This window comes from Oncorhynchus mykiss, chromosome 6 (genome assembly GCF_013265735.2).
Source record: "Oncorhynchus mykiss isolate Arlee chromosome 6, USDA_OmykA_1.1, whole genome shotgun sequence".
In the NCBI taxonomy this organism is placed as follows: Eukaryota; Metazoa; Chordata; class Actinopteri; order Salmoniformes; family Salmonidae; genus Oncorhynchus; species Oncorhynchus mykiss.
Genome location: NC_048570.1, coordinates 62,377,779 through 62,396,069, shown reverse-complemented (window position 1 = coordinate 62,396,069; position 18,291 = coordinate 62,377,779). Strand labels below are relative to the sequence as shown.

General features: G+C 45.6%; 2 protein-coding genes across 2 annotated transcripts in view; one reads left to right on the top strand and one right to left on the bottom strand.

The window, feature by feature from the left end:
• LOC110526294 (piezo-type mechanosensitive ion channel component 1) overlaps window positions 1–9,640 on the top strand; it is a 72,265-nt gene extending 62,625 nt beyond the window's left edge. The window contains exons 36-50 of the mRNA XM_021607119.2: window positions 13–271; window positions 1,385–1,573; window positions 2,730–3,039; window positions 3,184–3,307; window positions 3,546–3,693; window positions 3,967–4,181; window positions 4,353–4,511; window positions 4,646–4,793; window positions 4,902–5,090; window positions 5,306–5,398; window positions 5,618–5,790; window positions 5,973–6,095; window positions 7,305–7,384; window positions 7,904–8,102; window positions 8,228–9,640. Of these exons, the coding sequence (XP_021462794.2) occupies window positions 13–271; window positions 1,385–1,573; window positions 2,730–3,039; window positions 3,184–3,307; window positions 3,546–3,693; window positions 3,967–4,181; window positions 4,353–4,511; window positions 4,646–4,793; window positions 4,902–5,090; window positions 5,306–5,398; window positions 5,618–5,790; window positions 5,973–6,095; window positions 7,305–7,384; window positions 7,904–8,102; window positions 8,228–8,492 (2,674 nt within the window). The 3' untranslated portion in view covers window positions 8,493–9,640. The remainder of the gene's footprint in view (window positions 1–12; window positions 272–1,384; window positions 1,574–2,729; window positions 3,040–3,183; window positions 3,308–3,545; window positions 3,694–3,966; window positions 4,182–4,352; window positions 4,512–4,645; window positions 4,794–4,901; window positions 5,091–5,305; window positions 5,399–5,617; window positions 5,791–5,972; window positions 6,096–7,304; window positions 7,385–7,903; window positions 8,103–8,227) is intronic.
• Window positions 9,641–9,737: 97 nt separating this feature from the next.
• Window positions 9,738–18,198, bottom strand: LOC110526295 (cytoplasmic tRNA 2-thiolation protein 2). The gene is made up of 15 exons (XM_021607120.2): window positions 17,887–18,198; window positions 17,638–17,712; window positions 17,361–17,439; window positions 17,220–17,279; window positions 16,992–17,052; window positions 15,806–15,915; window positions 13,890–14,179; window positions 13,615–13,750; window positions 13,308–13,439; window positions 13,107–13,198; window positions 11,419–11,519; window positions 11,056–11,260; window positions 10,338–10,404; window positions 10,162–10,220; window positions 9,738–10,021 (listed from the first exon to the last, which is right to left on the bottom strand). Exons 1-15 carry the CDS (start codon window positions 17,940–17,942, stop codon window positions 9,937–9,939), a joined length of 1,608 nt encoding a protein of 535 aa, XP_021462795.2. The 5' UTR covers window positions 17,943–18,198; the 3' UTR covers window positions 9,738–9,936.
• Window positions 18,199–18,291: the final 93 nt, after the last annotated feature.

Genomic DNA, 18,291 nt, shown 5'->3' with positions numbered 1-18,291 from the left:
CCCCTAACTCAGGCAGTTCTTTGTGGAGGAGCTGGTCCAGTGTAGAGAGTTCTACTCCTCTCAGAACCGCCTGCTGAAGCTGCAGTTTGCCCTGTACAACCTCCTGGCTGCCAACTCAGAGCTGGTGTGCTACTTCATCATCGTGCTCAACAACATGGTGACGGCCTCTGTCATCTCAGTGGTGCTGCCCATCCTCATCTTCCTCTGGGCCATGCTGGCCGTGCCACGCCCCACCAAGAAGTTCTGGATGACCGCTATTGTCTACACTGAGGTGGGTCGTTGTTGGGTTGAAAATGCTGGTACCGGGCCTCCCGGGTGGCGCAGTGGTTAAGGGCGCTGTACAGCAGCGCCAGCTGTGCCACCAGAGACTCTGGGTTTGCGCCCAGGCTCTGTCGTAACCGGCCGCAACCAGGAGGTCCGTGGGGCGACTCACAATTGGCCTAGCGTCGTCCGGGTTAGGGAGGGTTTGGCCGGTAGGGATATCCTTGTCTCATCGCGCACCAGCGACTCCTGTGGCGGGCCGGGCGCAGTGCGCGCTAACCAAGGTTGCCAGGTGCACGGTGTTTCCTCAGACACATTGGTGCGGCTGGCTTCCAGGTTGGATGCACGCTGTGTTAAGAAGCAGTGCGGCTTGGTTGGGTTGTGTATCGGAGAACGCATGACTTTCAACCTTCATCTCTCCCGAGCCCGTACGGGAGTTGTAGCGATGAGACAAGATAGTAGCTACGAACAATTGGATAGCACGAAATTGGGGAGAAAAAGGGGTAAAATTCAAAACAAAAATAAAAAAATGCTGGTACCAAGACAGAGCTGGTTTATAGATTGTTATTGTTGCACCAATGTGGTATGGTAGTGCACACCTATACAAGCCTGTTGAGACATAGCCATTGCACACCTATACAAGCCTGTTGAGACATAGCCATTGCACACCTATACAAGCCTGTTGAGACATAGCCATTGCACACCTATACAAGCCTGTTGAGACATAGCCATTGCACACCTATACAAGCCTGTTGAGACGCAGCCATTGCACACCTATACACGCCTGTTGAGACATAGCCATTGCACAGGTGCAGACGCTTACTATCTTCTCCCTCTTCTTGCTTTCGTTGGCTAAAGTGGTGAAGTATGTAATGTGTAAGATTGGTTTACACCAGGTGTGCAATAAAAAACAAAAGGTAGAAACCAAATAGCATTCCACATTTCCAGACCTAATTTAGGGCTTTATTCCACACTGTTCCCGTTCCAGGCTGTTAGCTTTTACAACAAAAAATGTAAAAAAATAAAAAGTCATATTTAACAGATGGTCATGTATCAGATACGTTTCTTTATGTTAAACTATGTTTCCCTCTGCATTGTTCTGGTTTGTTCCGGTTCTACTCAGGTCATGGTGGTGGTGAAGTACCTGTTCCAGTTTGGTTTCTTCCCGTGGAACAGTGCATATGAGCTCACGCTGAACGAGGACAAGCCTTTCTTCCCACCTCGTATCCTGGGCCTGGAGAAGACTGATAACTACATCCGCTATGATCTGCTGCAGCTGCTGGCTCTCTTCTTCCATCGCTCACTGCTACAGGTATACCAGCCCACCATTGAACTCTCAGTGACATGACTTTATAATCCTACACTACCGTTCAAAGGATTGGGGTCACTTAGAAATGTCCTTGCTTTTTGAAAGAAAAAAAAAAGAAATAATGTCCATTCAAACAACATCAAATTGATCAGAAATACAGTGTAGACATTGTTAATGTTGTAAATGACTTGTAGCTGGAAATGGCAGATTTTTTTAATGGAATATCTACATAGGCGTACAGAGAGAGGCCCATTATCAGCAACCGTCACTCCTGTGTTCCAATGGCAGGTTGTGTTAGCTAATCCAAGTTTATCATTTTAAAAGGCTAATTGATCAGTAGAAAACCCTTTTGCAATTATGTTAGCACAGCTGAAAACTGTTGTTCTGATTAAATAAGCAATAAAACGGTCCTTCTTTAGACTAGTTGAGTATCTGGAGCATCAGCACTTGTGGGTTCGATTACAGGCTCAAAATGGCCAGAAACAAAGAACTTTCTAATGTACTTGTCCTCTTTCTCAGTTGTGCACCGGTGCTTCCCACTCTTTCTATTCTGGTTAGAGCCCGTTTGCGCTGTTCTGTGATGGGAGTAGTAAACAGCATTGTACGAGATCTTCAGTTTCTTGGCAATTTCTCACATGAAATAGCCTTAATTTCTTAGGCAAAGAATAGACTGACGAGTTTCAGAAGAAAGGTCTTTGTTTCTGGCCATTTTGAGCCTGTAATCGAACCCACAAGTGCTGATGCTCCAGATACTCAACTAGTCAAAAGAAGGTCAGTTTTATTGCTGTGCTAACATAACTGCAAAAGGGTTTTCTAATGATCAATTAGCCTTTTAAAATGATAAACTAAGATTAGCTAACACAACGTGCCATTGGAACACAGGAGTGATGGTTGCTGATAATGGGCCTCTGTACGCCTATGTAGATATTCCATTAAAAATCTGCCGTTTCCAGCTACAATAGTCATTTACAACGTTAATGTCTATACTGTATTTCTGATCAATTTAATGTTATTTTAATGGACAAAAAATGTGCTTTTCTTTCAAAAAGCAAGGACATTTCTAAGTGACCCCAAACTTTTGAACTGTAGTGTACGTTTATACCACAAGATTTGGATTCAATCCTCCTAACGGTTTTGTTTCTTCACTGTCTCTCATCAGCGGTATGGCCTGTGGGACCAGGAATGTGCTCTGGAGGAGAAGCCCTCACGGCCATCAGAAGAGGCCAACAAGAAGGAGGGGGGAGAGGGGGAGGGGGTGGAAGTCCATGTTCATCCCAGCCCAGGACCCAGCCTCATGGACCTGGAGGAACTCAAACCGGACGAGGACCAGAAGGCCGAACCAGAGCCTGAACCAGAGCCCAGCACCAGCTTAGTCCCCACCCCAGAGCCGCCCCCTAGCCTGCCTGTGGAGGGACCCAAGAAGAAGGGCAGCATCATGCGCTTCCGCAAGAAAAAACAATTAAGCAAAGGTCAGTTAAAGAAACTAGCAGTAGAGAGGAGAATGAAGACATTCATGAATTAAGGGCTGGGGATTTCAGAATAGGAGTGTGTGTCCTTATGACTGCCCTCCTCAGAGTTACAGTGAAATAATTTGTATTCTGTTTGGATCCTAGAAGCCTTAGATATGAAGGCTGAGAAAAAGGAGCAGAAGAAGAAACAGAAGGGTAAGCGTAGAGATGCAGCCAGTAAGAAGCTGATAGCAGCGGGAGAGAAGATCAAGCACCTCACCATCACAGCGTAAGTACACAGGAGTTACTCACTAGAGAGCTCGTCAGACAATACTGACGTCACACAGTTGCATAACCAGTGGACTCTCTAGTGTTATGGTTTGTAAATAATTCTGTGGGTTTTGATTTGCATTTAGAAGTGTAATTGGTTGTGACGCGATTGCTGTGCTGTATGAATCAGCTGTCCTCTATAATCTTGCCATATTTGGGCATGAGGCAGTGATTTGATTTCCCAACCCTCTTTGTAGTGTGCGGAATGTCTACAAGCCGTGTCACGAATTCTTCAGCGACATCTTACATGCACCGTACCGTGCTGCCACTGATGTCTACGCCCTCATGTTCCTCACTGACGTGGTGGATTTCATCATCATTGTCTTTGGTTTCTGGGCCTTTGGAGTGAGTACTGTTTACATGACTGCATTGAATGCACTTGCTGTACGAGGCCACTCTTGACACACAACTTATTCCGATACCTGCGCCGGCAAAAGCTCTCAAACCTTTCAAACCTCTCAAAAACAGTTCCTGATATTGTATTACTCATTGTTGCATCACCACCTACATGTAATTCCGATTAAACCATCAAAACACCATGTCTAGAAGCTCTGTGCTTGGTCACAGGACACTATAACAGCATTCTGTGGACTAAACGGTTTTCCCGTTGTGCCTCAGAAACACTCGGCCGCAGCAGACATTGCCTCCACGCTGTCAGAGGACCAGGTGCCCGAGGCCTTCCTGGTGATGCTGCTCATCCAGTTCAGCACCATGATCATCGACCGAGCCCTCTACCTCCGCAAGACTGTCCTGGGCAAGCTCATCTTCCAGATCATCCTGGTGTTCGGCATCCACCTCTGGATGTTCTTCATCCTGCCTGCTGTCACTGAGAGGTGAGGAAGACGAGGGTGTGTCCGCAGAGTGACACATCTCATTACGTCTTGTCTATTTAATCACGCTTATGTTTGTCTATCTTCGTGGTGTTCGACAGTCCTGAAGCGGCGTGCCTATTGCATCATTTCTCTGAGGTGTGTACTGAGGTGTGTCTCCCTCTGTCCTCTCAGGATGTTCAGTCAAAACTCTGTGGCTCAGCTCTGGTACTTCTTCAAGTGTATCTACTTTGCCCTGTCGGCTTATCAGATCCGCTGTGGCTACCCCACCCGAATCCTGGGCAACTTCCTCACTAAGAAGTTCAACCACCTCAACCTCTTCCTCTTCCAAGGGTGAGTCTGTCCATTCATAATCTCCTACTCTGCCACACCATATCATATGTTTGTGTCAGGGAGTCTCCCTGTTCAGGGAGGTGATGGGATGAGGTTGGGTATTGGTACAGGGTGATATTGTCTGTCTGCCTCAGGTTCCGCTTGGTGCCTTTCCTGGTGGAGCTCCGGGCAGTGATGGACTGGGTGTGGACTGACACCACTCTGTCCCTCTCCAACTGGATGTGTGTGGAAGACATCTACGCCAACATCTTCATCATTAAGTGCAGCCGTGAGACAGAGAAGGTACAAAGGACCTCTAGGTTACAAATGTAGTTGATAAAATCCCTTGCCGTCTGTTGTAGTATGTGATTAGGCCAGCAGTTCTTACAGCTGGTTCCTCTTCATCCTCAGAAATACCCTCAGCCCAAAGGCCAGAAGAAGAAGAAGATAGTGAAGTATGGGATGGGAGGACTCATCATCTTCTTTCTCATCTGCATCATCTGGTTCCCGCTGCTCTTCATCTCGTTGGTCAGATCGGTGGTGGGCGTGGTCAATCACCCTGTGGATGTCACAGTGACCGTCAAGCTGGGAGGATATGAGGTAATTACTGGGGGGGGGGGGGGGGGGGGGGGGGGGGGGTGAGCACAATTTACACTCTAATGGGCACCGGACCCATACTGCCCATGGTCATCTTCAACGGCAAGTCTCGTCCAGCACTAAAATGCAAGCAATGGAGAATCTATGGAAGATACATTTGATATGTGCTCATGTTAGATTTGTTGTACTAAAACGTGAACCGTTGTCCCTCTCCACAGCCCTTGTTCACCATGAGTGTCCAGCAGCAGTCCATTCAGTCCTTCACTGAGGAGGACTACAACAAACTCACCACCAACTTCTATGACAATGCTGTGCGTAATACCTCCAACTCTACTGTAAAGAGCTCATCCAATTTCCTTCCCTTGGGCACCCTGTTTTAGATTCTAATTAAACAAATTGTGTACAACTGTGAGTAAGTGATCCCTGTTGAATGATGAATACAACAAACATGGACTTGAGCTCTGCTGCTCTCTATTTGCCTCCACGGTAGGTAGTTGTAACTTCTGACTGTCTGTGTGTCCCCCCTGCAGAGGGCTATGCAGTTCATCACCCTCTACAGCTATGAGGACATAGTGACAGCTAAGATCGAGGGCAGCTCAGGGTCAGTGTGGCGGATCAGCCCACCAAGTCGACAGGAGGTGGTCAAGGAGCTGCTGGGCAGCCCTGTGGACATGACCCTACGCCTGGCCTGGACCTTCCAGAGGTCAGCTGGGTGTGGTGTGTGTGTGTGTGTGTGTGTGCATCTGTATGTGTATGCACCTGTTTGTGTGTGTGTGTGTGTATGTGTGGTTTTTAAGTTGTTGCAGACGTAAAAACATTTGTTTATGCAATTGCCCTGTGGTTTTCTATAGTATTTATTGTATTTGTGTCTGTCTCTTTCTTCAGGGACCTTGGCAAGGGTGGCACTGTGGAGCACACGTCTGACAAGTACTCCATCGATCTGGATCCAGGCAACCCGGTCAGAGCAGACCTGGCTTCCCTGCTAGTGGGGAACCGCACAGACCCAGTGTATGTTCTGCTCTCCGCTCAAAGTCAAATGTAGTAAACTCAGCAAAAAAAGAAACATCCCTTTTTCAGGACCCTGTCTTTCAAAGATAATTTGTAAAAATCCAAACAACTTCACAGATCTTCATTGTAAAGGGTTTAAACACTGTTTCCCATGCTTGTTCAGTGAACCATAAACAATGAATGACCATGTACCTGTGGAACGGTCGTTAAAACACTAACAGCTTACAGACGGTAGGCAATTAAGGTCACAGTTATGAAAACTTAGGACACTAAAGAGGACACCTTTCTACTGACTCTGAAAAACACCAAAAGAAAGATGCCCAGGGTCCCTGCTCATTTTCGTGAACGTGCCTTAGGCATGCTGCAAGGAGGCATGAGGACTGCAGATGTGGCCAGGGCAATAAATTGCAATGTCTGTACAGTGAGACGCCTAAGACAGCGCTACAGGGAGACAGGACGGACAGCTGATCGTCCTCGCGTAACAACACCTGCACAGGATCGGCACATCCGAACATCGCACCTGCGGGACAGGTACAGGATGGCAACAACAACTGCCCGAGTTACACCAGGAACGCACAATCACTTCATCAGTGCTCTGACTGTCCGCAATAGGCTGAGAGAGGTTGGACTGAGGGCTTGTAAGCCTGTTGTAAGGCAGGTCCTCACCAGACATCACCGGCAACAACGTCGCCTATGGGCACAAACTCACTGTCGCTGGACCAGACAGGACTGGCAAAAAGTGCTCTTCACTGACGAGTCGCGGTTTTGTCTCATCAGGGGTGAGATCCCTGGTCGGATCCGCATTTATCGTCAAAGGAATGAGCGTTCCACCGAGGCCTGTACTCTGAAGAGGGATCGATTTGGAGGTGGAGGGGCCGTCATGGCCTGAGGCGGTGTGTCACAGCATCATCGGACTGAGCTTGTTGTCATTGCAGGCAATCTCAACTCTGTGCGTTACAGGGAAGACATCCTCCTCCCTCATGTAGTACCTTTCCTGCAGGCTCATCCTGACATCCAACTTGTTCAGTTTATGTCTCAGTTGTTGAGTCTTGTTATGTTCACACAAATATTTACACATGTTAAGTTTGCTGAAAATAAATGTGGTTGACAGTGGGAGGACGTTTCTTTTTTTGCTGAGTTTATTTCAATTTCTGTGTGAAATCCTGTCCTGAATTCTGTTTGACATTATCTGTACTTTTTTTTTATCAGACGTGTGCCTCACATGTTCCCCAACTATATCCGAGCACCAAACGGCGCCGAGGCCAAACCAGTCGACCAGCTGTATAAAGGTCAGAGCGGCTTTTATGTATAAACATCCTTCCTGCCACAGTACTAGAAATATAGACGGTTAGCTGACAGCATCACGAGAACGATGCACACGCTTCAAAGGGGCAGAAGGCAGTGTGTTGTTGTGGTTCTGGATGGCCAGATACCTTGCAACAATGACAAGAAACTGCCATTTGGTGAATCGTGAGTGGCTCGTTTCAGCTCGTTGTTCTTGATACCATGTCTTGTTTTGACTGATGTCATGTCTACTAATAGGGCCAAAATTTACTAGCTGTAACGATTTATTTGAGAGACAAGTGCTCATTGTTCAGCTTTATTTCTTTATATTTTCAATAAACATTGGAGATGATATATAGTTTACATGTAATCAACCATCTAAGCCAACTCCATCTGTTTTGCCCTATAGTTGCGCATGCATCAGTTTTGTTGCTAAACAACCAATTCGTCTATAAGGAAGTTCAAAGCTAAAACATGGACAGTCAGTCTGTGTTACAATTCTCCGACACCATGTTATGTTGCAGGTGATGAGGATGGCTACCAGGATATAACACTGTCTCTGATGAGGGACCGCTCTCTGAACAGCACCCGTGGGGCCCAGGAGTGGTGGGACATCAGCATCGCCGACTGTACTCCGTCCAAAGGGGCCTGCGGCGTCCTGCCGATGGTCATCTTCAATGACAAAGTCAGCCCCCCCAGTCTAGGTTTCCTGGCAGGATATGGGTAAGGATCTATGCGTGCCTGTGTTCTCAATGGTAGCCCATTCAAACTATTGTGTGGGAAATTAACTGTATAGAAGAGAGATCTATGTTCAATGAAGCTCATTCTACACTTGTTCTCCATTGCAGGATCATGGGGCTGTATGTGTCTGTGGTGCTGGTGATTGGGAAGTTTGTGAGGGGCTTCTTCAGTGAGATCTCTCACTCCATTATGTTTGAGGAGCTGCCCTGTGTTAACCGTATCCTCAAGCTGTGCACAGACATCTTCCTGGTCAGGGAGACAGGAGAGCTAGAGCTGGAAGAGGAGCTCTACTCCAAACTCATCTTCCTCTACCGCTCACCAGAGACTATGATTAAGTGGACAAGAGACAAGCTATCAAGTGACAATCGCTAGCCCTCCCCCCCTTGCTGTCCTATCCAGATCACCCCTGGCTGGGGCTGTCTCACACACAGGGGTGCCTCTACCTGGTCTTTCTCTAAAAGACCCAATACTAGCTCCAGTGGGTCTATTTTCACTGTGCACAAACCCCTCTTAGCCAGGGGGAAAGGCATGTTTTGTCTGTTTCTGTACTCTGACAGTACTATTTGCCTCTGCTGGTGGGCTGTACTGACAGACAGTGAGCCAGAGGCTGTGTGGTGGCCAAGGGGTCTGCTCCAGTACCCGTCCCCGGGTTATGGAAAGTGTGGCTAGGCCTCTCCATTCAGAAGGGCAGGTTAGATGCTTTGCACTTTGACCACAGACTAAAGCCTGGCTCCTCTTGTCTTATTGCCTGGGTTCCAACAGAAATATCGGCTTCTGAATGAGGTATGATGGCCGGCTTGACCTACAGACACTACCCCTTAATGAAGAGACAGGCCCCCGGCTGGATCTTCACTACAGTGTGGACTAACGCAACACCAAAGGGGACAATTTGAGAGAAAAAGGACCTAAAGTAGGGTGTTTGTTTCCAATCAAAACACTATTAGATCATATTCAGCCAAATCTCAGAGTCTTACTCAAACTGTTTACAAATTGAAACGCTTCAGTTGGGAGGAAAGCTAACTTTGTACGTGGCAACAAGTTACAGGCTTATTGATCGCAAGACTTGAATCTCTTAAGTGTTAAATGACAGAGTATAGCAACACTGTAAAGACTGAAACATGTCTTAGTCATGACAATCCTTACAAAACGTCTCCATGCTGGAATAATGCACAAGTCAACATTAGCCCCATCTCTGGAAAATGTCATGCTGGAGTACATTCAGAAATTGTGACACTATACAGAAAACACAGCGACCATTGTGCCTTTGTTTCTGAATTGTTACAATAGGGTTCAGCCATTGCTTGAGCAGTTTTTGCCAATATGCAAAAACCAAAACCTTTCCTAACTTTAATAAACATGTTATACTTTTATTTCCATATGTTTGCGCTCATTTTCAGAGAATCTGATGGGAGTTCTAATGCAGGTTGTTGCTATGGGATCTGTTTTGGAAGAATAATCATTTCTATTCCCAATATAATGTGGTTCAGCTTCTAAACCAAATAAAATATTGTTCATTCTCATTTCTGACATGGAAAAACTCATTGTTTCAGCATCATACATCCATATTCAATTCATTAGTTATACCTGAATCAATGTTAGATTCACCACCAAGCAGTGCCATGTACAAAGCAGCTTTATTTTGGGTGCAGTTAAAATACAGTTTAAAATCAGCCTATTGTCTTTTAGCCAAATAATATTTACTCAGTCAGTTGATTCATTAAAAGCAATTGGTGTTAGTTTATATTGAGACAAACAGCCTTGGCTGTATAGTTGCCAAGGGAACTACGTCACTGCAGTGCCGTTGGACGTTGTGCAGTCACAAGGACCCATTGACCCTCGGGATGGCTTCATCCTCTTCCTCATCTAGCAGGAACTCACTGATCTCCTCCCTCATCTGAGACCTAGACAAGTCCATAAACAGAAGTAACAGGGTAAATAGAAGGATATGCTCAGTGCAATTCTACTGGTAATAACTCAATATTCTATGCAGACATTGTGGCTATTTCACGTTTTTGAGTTAAGAATGTTGTATAAATCTCACCTTCTCTTCCTTCTCTCAGCCTCTGACAGTATATACTGGGGAAGGGCATCTTCTGCTGTCTGTAGAACAGAGAAAGGCCATGGTTCACATTGCACATTGTCCTGCTGTAGTCTTTGTAAAGATTATGTTGGTCATGTTTAGGAGTAATGTGATGTGATAGACGTCCTTTCACTTACCATGTCTTTGATGGTCAGTCTACAACTGTAACACAACAGGCTTTTAAGATCCACCGTCTCTGGCTCCCTGAAAGAACACACACAGTATTGTATTAATTCAATAGGATCAAATTAAACAGCCTCTTGTACAAGTAACTTCAAGTTGCTTGGCACTTCACCCTAAATGTAAACGTGAATATACACTGAGTGCACAAAAGACTAAGCCCTGCTCTTTCCGTGAATCCAGGTGAAAGCTATGATCCCTTATTGGTGTCACTTGTTAAATCCACTTTAATATCAGTGGAGATGAGGGGGAGGTTACAGGTTAAAGATTTTTAAGCCTTGAGACAATTGGGAAATTGATTGTGTGCCATTCAAAAGGGTGAATGGGCAGGACCATATTTAAGTGCCTTTGAGCGGTGTATGATGATAGGTACCAAGAATTGCACCGCTGCTGGGTTCTAACTGAACAGTTCCCCATGTGTATCAAGAATGGTCCACCACCCAAAGGACATCCAGGCAACTTGACCACTGTGATTAGCATTGAAGTCAACATGGGCCAGCATCCCTGTGGAACGCTTTCGACACCTTGTAGAGTCAATGCCCCGACGAAGTGAGGTTGTTCTGAGGGCTAAAGGAGGGAGGCAACTCAATATTAGGAAGGTGTTCTTAATGTTTTGTACACTGTGTACATAATCCAACTGTACAGTAATGAGACAGGAGACAAATGCCTACTGACTTAGCAGAGGAGCAGCAGCCCCCCTCTCCAGTCATACAGCCCTGATGCTGGCCCCCTCCAGAGGAGCAGCACTGGCCCTGGCTTGCTGAGGAGACTGGAGGCAGCCCTGGAGCTGCTTCTGTACCACGGGTGAACCCAGGGCCTGGGCCCCGCCTCTGAGACAGCTGCTCTGAGATCAGTGTAGCCTGGTAGGCAGAGAACTCCTCTAAAGAACATGTGAGGCAGAGAGGGATAGGTAGAGATATTTATGTGATTAGGGAATAGAAATACTAATTTCAGTACAAAATGACTTACTTTTATTTAGTGAGTACAGTACATTTCTGTGATGTGATGCCGTCTTAGTACACTGGCAGTGTGACTCACCTAGTTTAGTGTCCAAGGCGCACACACAGAGTAGGCACTTAGCAAAGGGTTGTGTGTTGGTGTTCTGAGGGGGACATGCTGTGTGGAGCTTCTCACTGGTCCTGGAAGACAACCATCAAAACAGGTACTCAATACCAAAATCCTCAACAGCTATCTTCACACGAGTCTAGATGCATAACAGGCTCATTTATGATTGATATAGTATCCTAACAAAATCAATTTCCAACCACCATTTTCTTTACAAATACTGCACCATATAAACAAAAAAGAAACGTCCTCATTGTCAACTGCATTTATTTTCAGCAAACTTAACATGTGTGAACATAAGATTCAACAACAGACAAACTAAACAAGTTCCACAGACATGTGACTAACAGAAATGGAATAATGTTTCCCTGAACAAGGGGGAGGGGTCAAAATCAAGAGTAACAGTCAGTATCTGGTGTGGCCACCAGCTGCATTAAGTACTGCAGTGCATCTCCTCCTCATGGACTGCACCAGATTTGCCAGTTCTTGCTGTGAGATGTTACCCCACTCTTTCACCAAGGCACCCGCAAGTTCCCGGACATTTCTGGGGGGAATGGCCCTAGCCCTCCGATCCAACAGGTCCCAGACGTGCTCAATGGGATTGACATCCGGGCTTTTCGATGTCCATGGCAGAACACTGACATTCCTGTCTTGCAGGAAATCACTCACAGAACAAGCAGTATGCCTGGTGGCATTGTCATGCTGGAGGGTCATGTCAGGATGAGCCTGCAGGAATTGTAATACATGAGGGAGGAGGATGTCTTCCCTGTAACGCACAGCGTTGAGATTGACTGCAATGACAACAAGCTCAGTCCGATGATGCTGTGACACAGCCCCAGACCATGACAGCCCCTCCACCTCCAAATCAATCCCGCTTCAGAGTACAGGCCTCGGTGTAACACTCATTCCTTCGACGAGAAATGCGAATCCGACAATCACCCCTGTGAGACAAAACCGCGACTCGTCAGTAATAACTTTTTGCCAGTCCTGTCTGGTCCAGCGACGGTGGGTTTGTGGCCATAGGTGACGTTGTTGTCGGTGATGTCTGGTGAGGACCTGCCGTAAAACAGGCCTATAAGCCCTCAGTCCAGCCTATTGCGGACAGTCAGAGCACTGATGGAGGGATTGTGCGTTCCTGGTGTAACTCGGGCAGTTGTTGTTGCCATCCTGTACCTGTCCCGCAGGTGTGATGTTCGGATGTGCCGATCCTGTGCAGGTGTTGTTACACATGGTCTGCCACTGCGAGGACGATCAGCTGTCCGTCCTGTCTCCATGTAGGGCTATCTTAGGCGTCTTGCAATTTATTGCCCTGGCCACATCTGCAATCCTCATGCATCCTTGCAGCATGCCTAAGGCACGTTCACACAGATGAACAGGGACCCTGGGCATCTTTCTTTTGGTGTTTTTCAGAGTCAGTAGAAAGGCCTCTTTAGTGTTCTAAGTTTTCATAACTGTGACCTTAATTGCCTACCGTCTGTAAGCTGTAGTGTCTTAACGACCGTTCCACAGGTGCATGCTCATTATTTGTTCATGGTTCACTGAACAAGCATGGGAAACAGTGTTTAAACCCTTTACAATGAAGATCTGTGAAGTTATTTGGATTTTAGAAGTCGTTCTTACAATTGGTTCCTAGTGTGGCTCTGTGTGCTACCCATCCTCACCTGTAGATTGTGCTGACAGTAGAGGGGAAGTCAGTTTGGAGTTTGGTGACAAAGCTCTCTGTCAGGTGCTGGATGCTGGCCTTGTCTTGTGCCTGGAAGAGGCGGTGAAGGAAGAATACTCTTAAAATACTAAAAACGGACTTGGCCGACAGTGCCACACTACATAACAATGATAGTAATCAGAACACAGTCGACTCTCACCTTAGTGTCCAGGCCAGGGATAAAGACAGAGGGGATGTCAAACATTCTGTTGTAATATGCTATTTCTTTAGAGGAATAGTCCCTCATGGGTCTGACAATGACCACGTCTCCGTAGCGAGGATCTGAGAAGCCCTGTGAACATAGTAACATTTCAAAATAACACAGCTGCTGCTGCCAGAACTCAAAACACAATGTATGTCTATGTGGGGTAATGCTACAAACGGTACTTTATTGCAATATTTAGAGGGGCATAAACATAATGTTTACTATTCTACTGAGCTGAAAGAGGGGAGGATTTTGTCCTCACCGTGTCGGTTGCCAGCGATGCCCCTCGCCCCAGAGAGATGTTGCTGAGCAGTTTGATGGCCAGACGGGAGCAGCTGTCCCCCATCATCACCTTGGTGTAGCCCTGTGTCCTCGCTGTGTGGAGAATCAGGTGCTGCCTTGACAAAGCAATGCATTACACCTGTCATAAATGGCCTTTACACAAACTAGACCTTCAGAAGCATATCAGACATGTTCAGCACCCATATGCTCTGATACGTAAATAGCATGTCTCGGAGATACGGTCTAATCTCTCACCTCAGTGTATATAGCAAATCCTCTTTGGCTGTCAGCGTCCTCACAGAGGCAAACAGTCTCTGAAGGGCTTGGGTGTGTTCAGGGGTGATGGGGCTGGTTACTCCATTCTCGACCTTCTGCATGCTCAGACTGGACAGGTGACTCTGGGCATTCTCCACAGAGAAGTCTGGATGCTGGTTCTTCTTGGTCTGGATGAATTGGTCCACAGCAGCTTTATAACTCGACCCAGTCTGTGGTTTTTCTGTTGCCGATGATCCTGCCTCTAGCACTGAGCTGGGGAGACTGAGTACCTGAAACACCATGGGAAGCGAAAGACAATAGACATGATAATGCAACCACATGTTCTAAATAATGGCAAGCTATATATAATACAATGCCTTCGGGAAAGTATTCAGCCCCCTTGACTATTTCCACATTTTACTTTACAGCCTTATTCTAAAATTGATTAAATTGTTTTTTTTCTCTCCTCAATCTACACACAATATCCCATAATGACAAAGCAAAAATAGGTTTACATTTTTGCTAATTTATTTATTTTAAAAAAGGAAATCACATTTACAAAAGTATTCAGACCCTTTACTCAGTACTTTGTGATTACAGTCTTCTTGGGTATGACACTACAAGCATGGCACACCTGTATTTGGAGAGTTTATCCCATTCTTCTCTGTCAGGTTGGATGGGGAGTGTTGCTGCACAGCTATTTTCTGGTCTCTCCAGATGTTTGATCGGGTTCAAGTCCGGTCTCTGGCTGGGCCACTCAAGGACATTCAGAGACTTGTCCCGAAACCACTCCTGCGTTGTCTTGGCTGTGTGCTTAGTCTGAGGTCCTGAGCAGGTTTCCATTAAGGATCTCTCTGTACTTTGCTCAGTTCATATTTTATTTAACCGTTTAACCGTTATTTAAACTAGGCAAGTCGGTTAAATTCTTATTTACAATGACGGCCTAAACCCAGTCCCTGCCACTGAAAAACATCCCCACAGCATGATGCTACCACCACCATGCTTCACCGTAGGGATGGTGTCAGGTTTCCTCTAGACGTGACACTTGGCATTGAGGCCAAAGAGTTCAATCTTGGTTTCACGACACCAGAGAATGTTGTTTCTCATGGTCTGAGTCTTTAGGTGCCTTTTACTGAGTGGCTTCCGTCTGGCCACTCTACCATAAAGGCCTGATTGGTGGAGTGCTGCAGGGATGCTTGTCCTTCTGGAAGGTTCTCCCATCTCCACAGAGGTACTCTAGAGCTCGGTCAGAGTGACCATAAGGTTCTTGATCACCTCCCTGACCAAGGTCCTTCTCCCCCGATTGCTCAGTTTGGCCAGATGACCAGCTCAGCTCTTGTTTCTTCCATTTAAGAATTATGAGGCTACTATGTCCGTGGGGACCTTCAATGCTGCAGAAATGTTTTGGTATCCTTCCCCAGATCTGTGCCTCGACACAATCCTGTCTCGGAGCACTACGGACAATTCCTTTGACCTTGTGGCTTGGTTTTTGCCCTGTCAACTGTGGGACTTGATATAGACAGGTGTGTGCCTTTCCAAATGAATTTACCACAGGGACGCCAATCAGAAACATCTCAAGGATGATCAATGGAAAAAGGATGCACCTGAGCTCAATTTTGAGTCTCATAGCAATACTTATGTAAATAAGGTATCCATTTATTTTTAATACATTGGCAAAAATGTCTAAACCTGTTTTTGCTTTGTCATTATGGGATATTGTGTGTAGATCGCTGAGGATTTTTAAAATCCATTTTAGAATACAGCTGTAACGTAACAAAATGTGGAAAAAGTCAAGGGGTCTGAATACTTTCCGAAGGCACTGTACATATTTAATGCCAATGATCAAAGCTCAGTCTCACATCCCAGACAGAAGTACAAACAACATTATTTTTCTGACCCATCTCTAGGCAGCTCACCTGTTCCAGGTGGACTATGTGGTAATGGTAATTAGTGGCTCTGAAAACTGACTCCAGTTGAGCCACTGCCCTCTCCCGCTCTTCCATGCTCTGACCACTGGCACCGCCCTCTGTCAAGACATAGTACATCGGCGTACACATCACAGACAAACTAAATTGGTCCACCCACACAGACAGCATCGTGAAGAAGGCGCAGCAGCGCCTCTTCAACCTCAGGAGGCTGAAGAAATTTGGCTTGTCACCAAAAGCACTCAAACTTTTACAGATGCACAATCGAGAGCATCCTGTCGGGCTGTATCACCGCCTGATACGGCAACTGCTCCGCCCACAAACGTAAGGCTCTCCAGAGGGTAGTGAGGTCTGCACAATGCATCACCGGGGGCAAACTACCTGCCCTCCAGGACACCTACACCACCCGATGTCACAGGAAGGCCATAAAGATCATCAAGGACAACAACCACCCGAGCCACTGCCTGTTCACCCCGCTATCATCCAGAAGGCGAGGTCAGTACAGGTGCATCAAAGCTGGGACTGAGAGACTGAAAAACAGCTTCTATCTCAAGGCCATCAGACTGTTAAACAGCCACCACTAACATTGAGTGGCTGCTGCCAACACACTGACTCAACTCCAGCCACTTTAATAATGGGAATTGATGGGAAATGCTACCTAATATAATGTTTACATACCCTACATTATTCATCTCATATGTATACGTATATACTGTACTCTATATAATCTACTGCATCTTTATGTAATACATGTAGCCACTTTAACTATGCCACTTTAACTATGCCACTTTGTTTACATACTCATCTCATATGTATATACTGTACTCAATACCATCTACTGTATCTTGCCTATGCCGCTCTGTACCATCACTCATTCATATATCTTTATGTACATATTCTTTTTCCCTTTACACTTGTGTGTGTATAAGGTAGTCGTTTTGGAATTGTAAGCTAGATTACTTGTTGGTTATTACTGCATTGTCGGAACTAGAAGCACAAGCATTTCGCTACACTCGCATTAACATCTGCTAACCATGTGTATGTGACAAATAAAATTTGATTTGAATAGACAATCATCACACATGAGCTAGTCTAATGGGCCAGAACCACCTGCTAAGTTACAGATGAAGAAAAAAACATTGTGCCAAAGAGCAGCGATGATCATCATGTACATTACCATCTATGTAGATAATTCCAGGGACAAATCTCAACTTCTTGGGTGCGTCTCGACTCAAACCCTGAGAGAAGAAAGGTTCATTTTCATTCAGAAAAACAAAAACAGTTTGAAACCCTTAATAATTTGAAGAAACTTAATGAGTTGCATCTGAAATGTCAGCCCTGTGATATTTTAGTAATTGTGTAGTCGCACTGTATGTTACATCTAGGAAGACATTGACCCAGCTACCTCTTGAACCTGTGACAGCATGGAGCTAGAGGCTGGCCCTCCAGACACTGCAAGAAGAACCTACAACAGAGAAACAATGCCAACTCAGTTGTTTTTGATTTATGTAAGACGTTACACAAATGTTAGATGGATATTCAATACCTTCTCTCCTGGGAAAATGACCCGGTTCTTTCCCAGCATGGCCCGGAACTTGTGGATGAAGTACTCCTTGAAGCAGCCCCTGGCCAGAAGACATACCCAAATAAATACATTACTTTTCATTATTAGCTACAAAGAGCATATATGCTGACAATAAGAGCAAACATAGCACAACGAAGTAAAAATGACCACTTTTTAATTTTTGCTGTAAGTTCTGTGGGGCCAGTTCTTGAGACAAATCATGTAGTTTGTGACTCAAAAGCAGTTCAATAAACGTTACCTGCAAAATGCATCTCCAGCTCGGATGATCAATACCGCTGTATTTTCTTTGCATTTGACACACTTCTTGGAGACACTGCGATAAAAAAAAAATGAATGTGAGTGGATGGAAGCAGTTGCTACAGCATACAACACTTTAAGTAGCTTAGCTAACGTTAGCTAGCGAGCTGAACATAGTTACACGTGGACATTAGCTTGACTGCAGTTTAGGCAAATGGGTAATCTAGCCGTTAATGGGTAAATAGCTTACCGTGGGGTCACTCTGTGTTCTAGCTGTCCATTGTATTCCTCATCGACCTGACACATGGTCGAGTTAGCTAGCTATGCGACAAAGAGCTCTAATTTATTGTAGCTTGCTAGCCAACAATTGCAGAATGTAGCTGTAACAGTTTTCGGTTCAAGCTTGCCAGTTAAAACTATGTGAGCAGATACCAGCGTTCGTCGAAACTCTATTTAGGTAGATAAATTCATTAGATTAGTGTAGCTATTTCGAGATTTATTTAATTCAGCCTATTTCTTATAGCTGTCAAAAGGCTCGTGCTGGAATAACAGCGCATTTTGATGACGTGCTAGATTCTTTTCACAGTCATGTGAAGAGCGTTTTGTAGTTGGGTCACTGTTATTTTTGTGGATGTATCACATTAATCAATCTTGC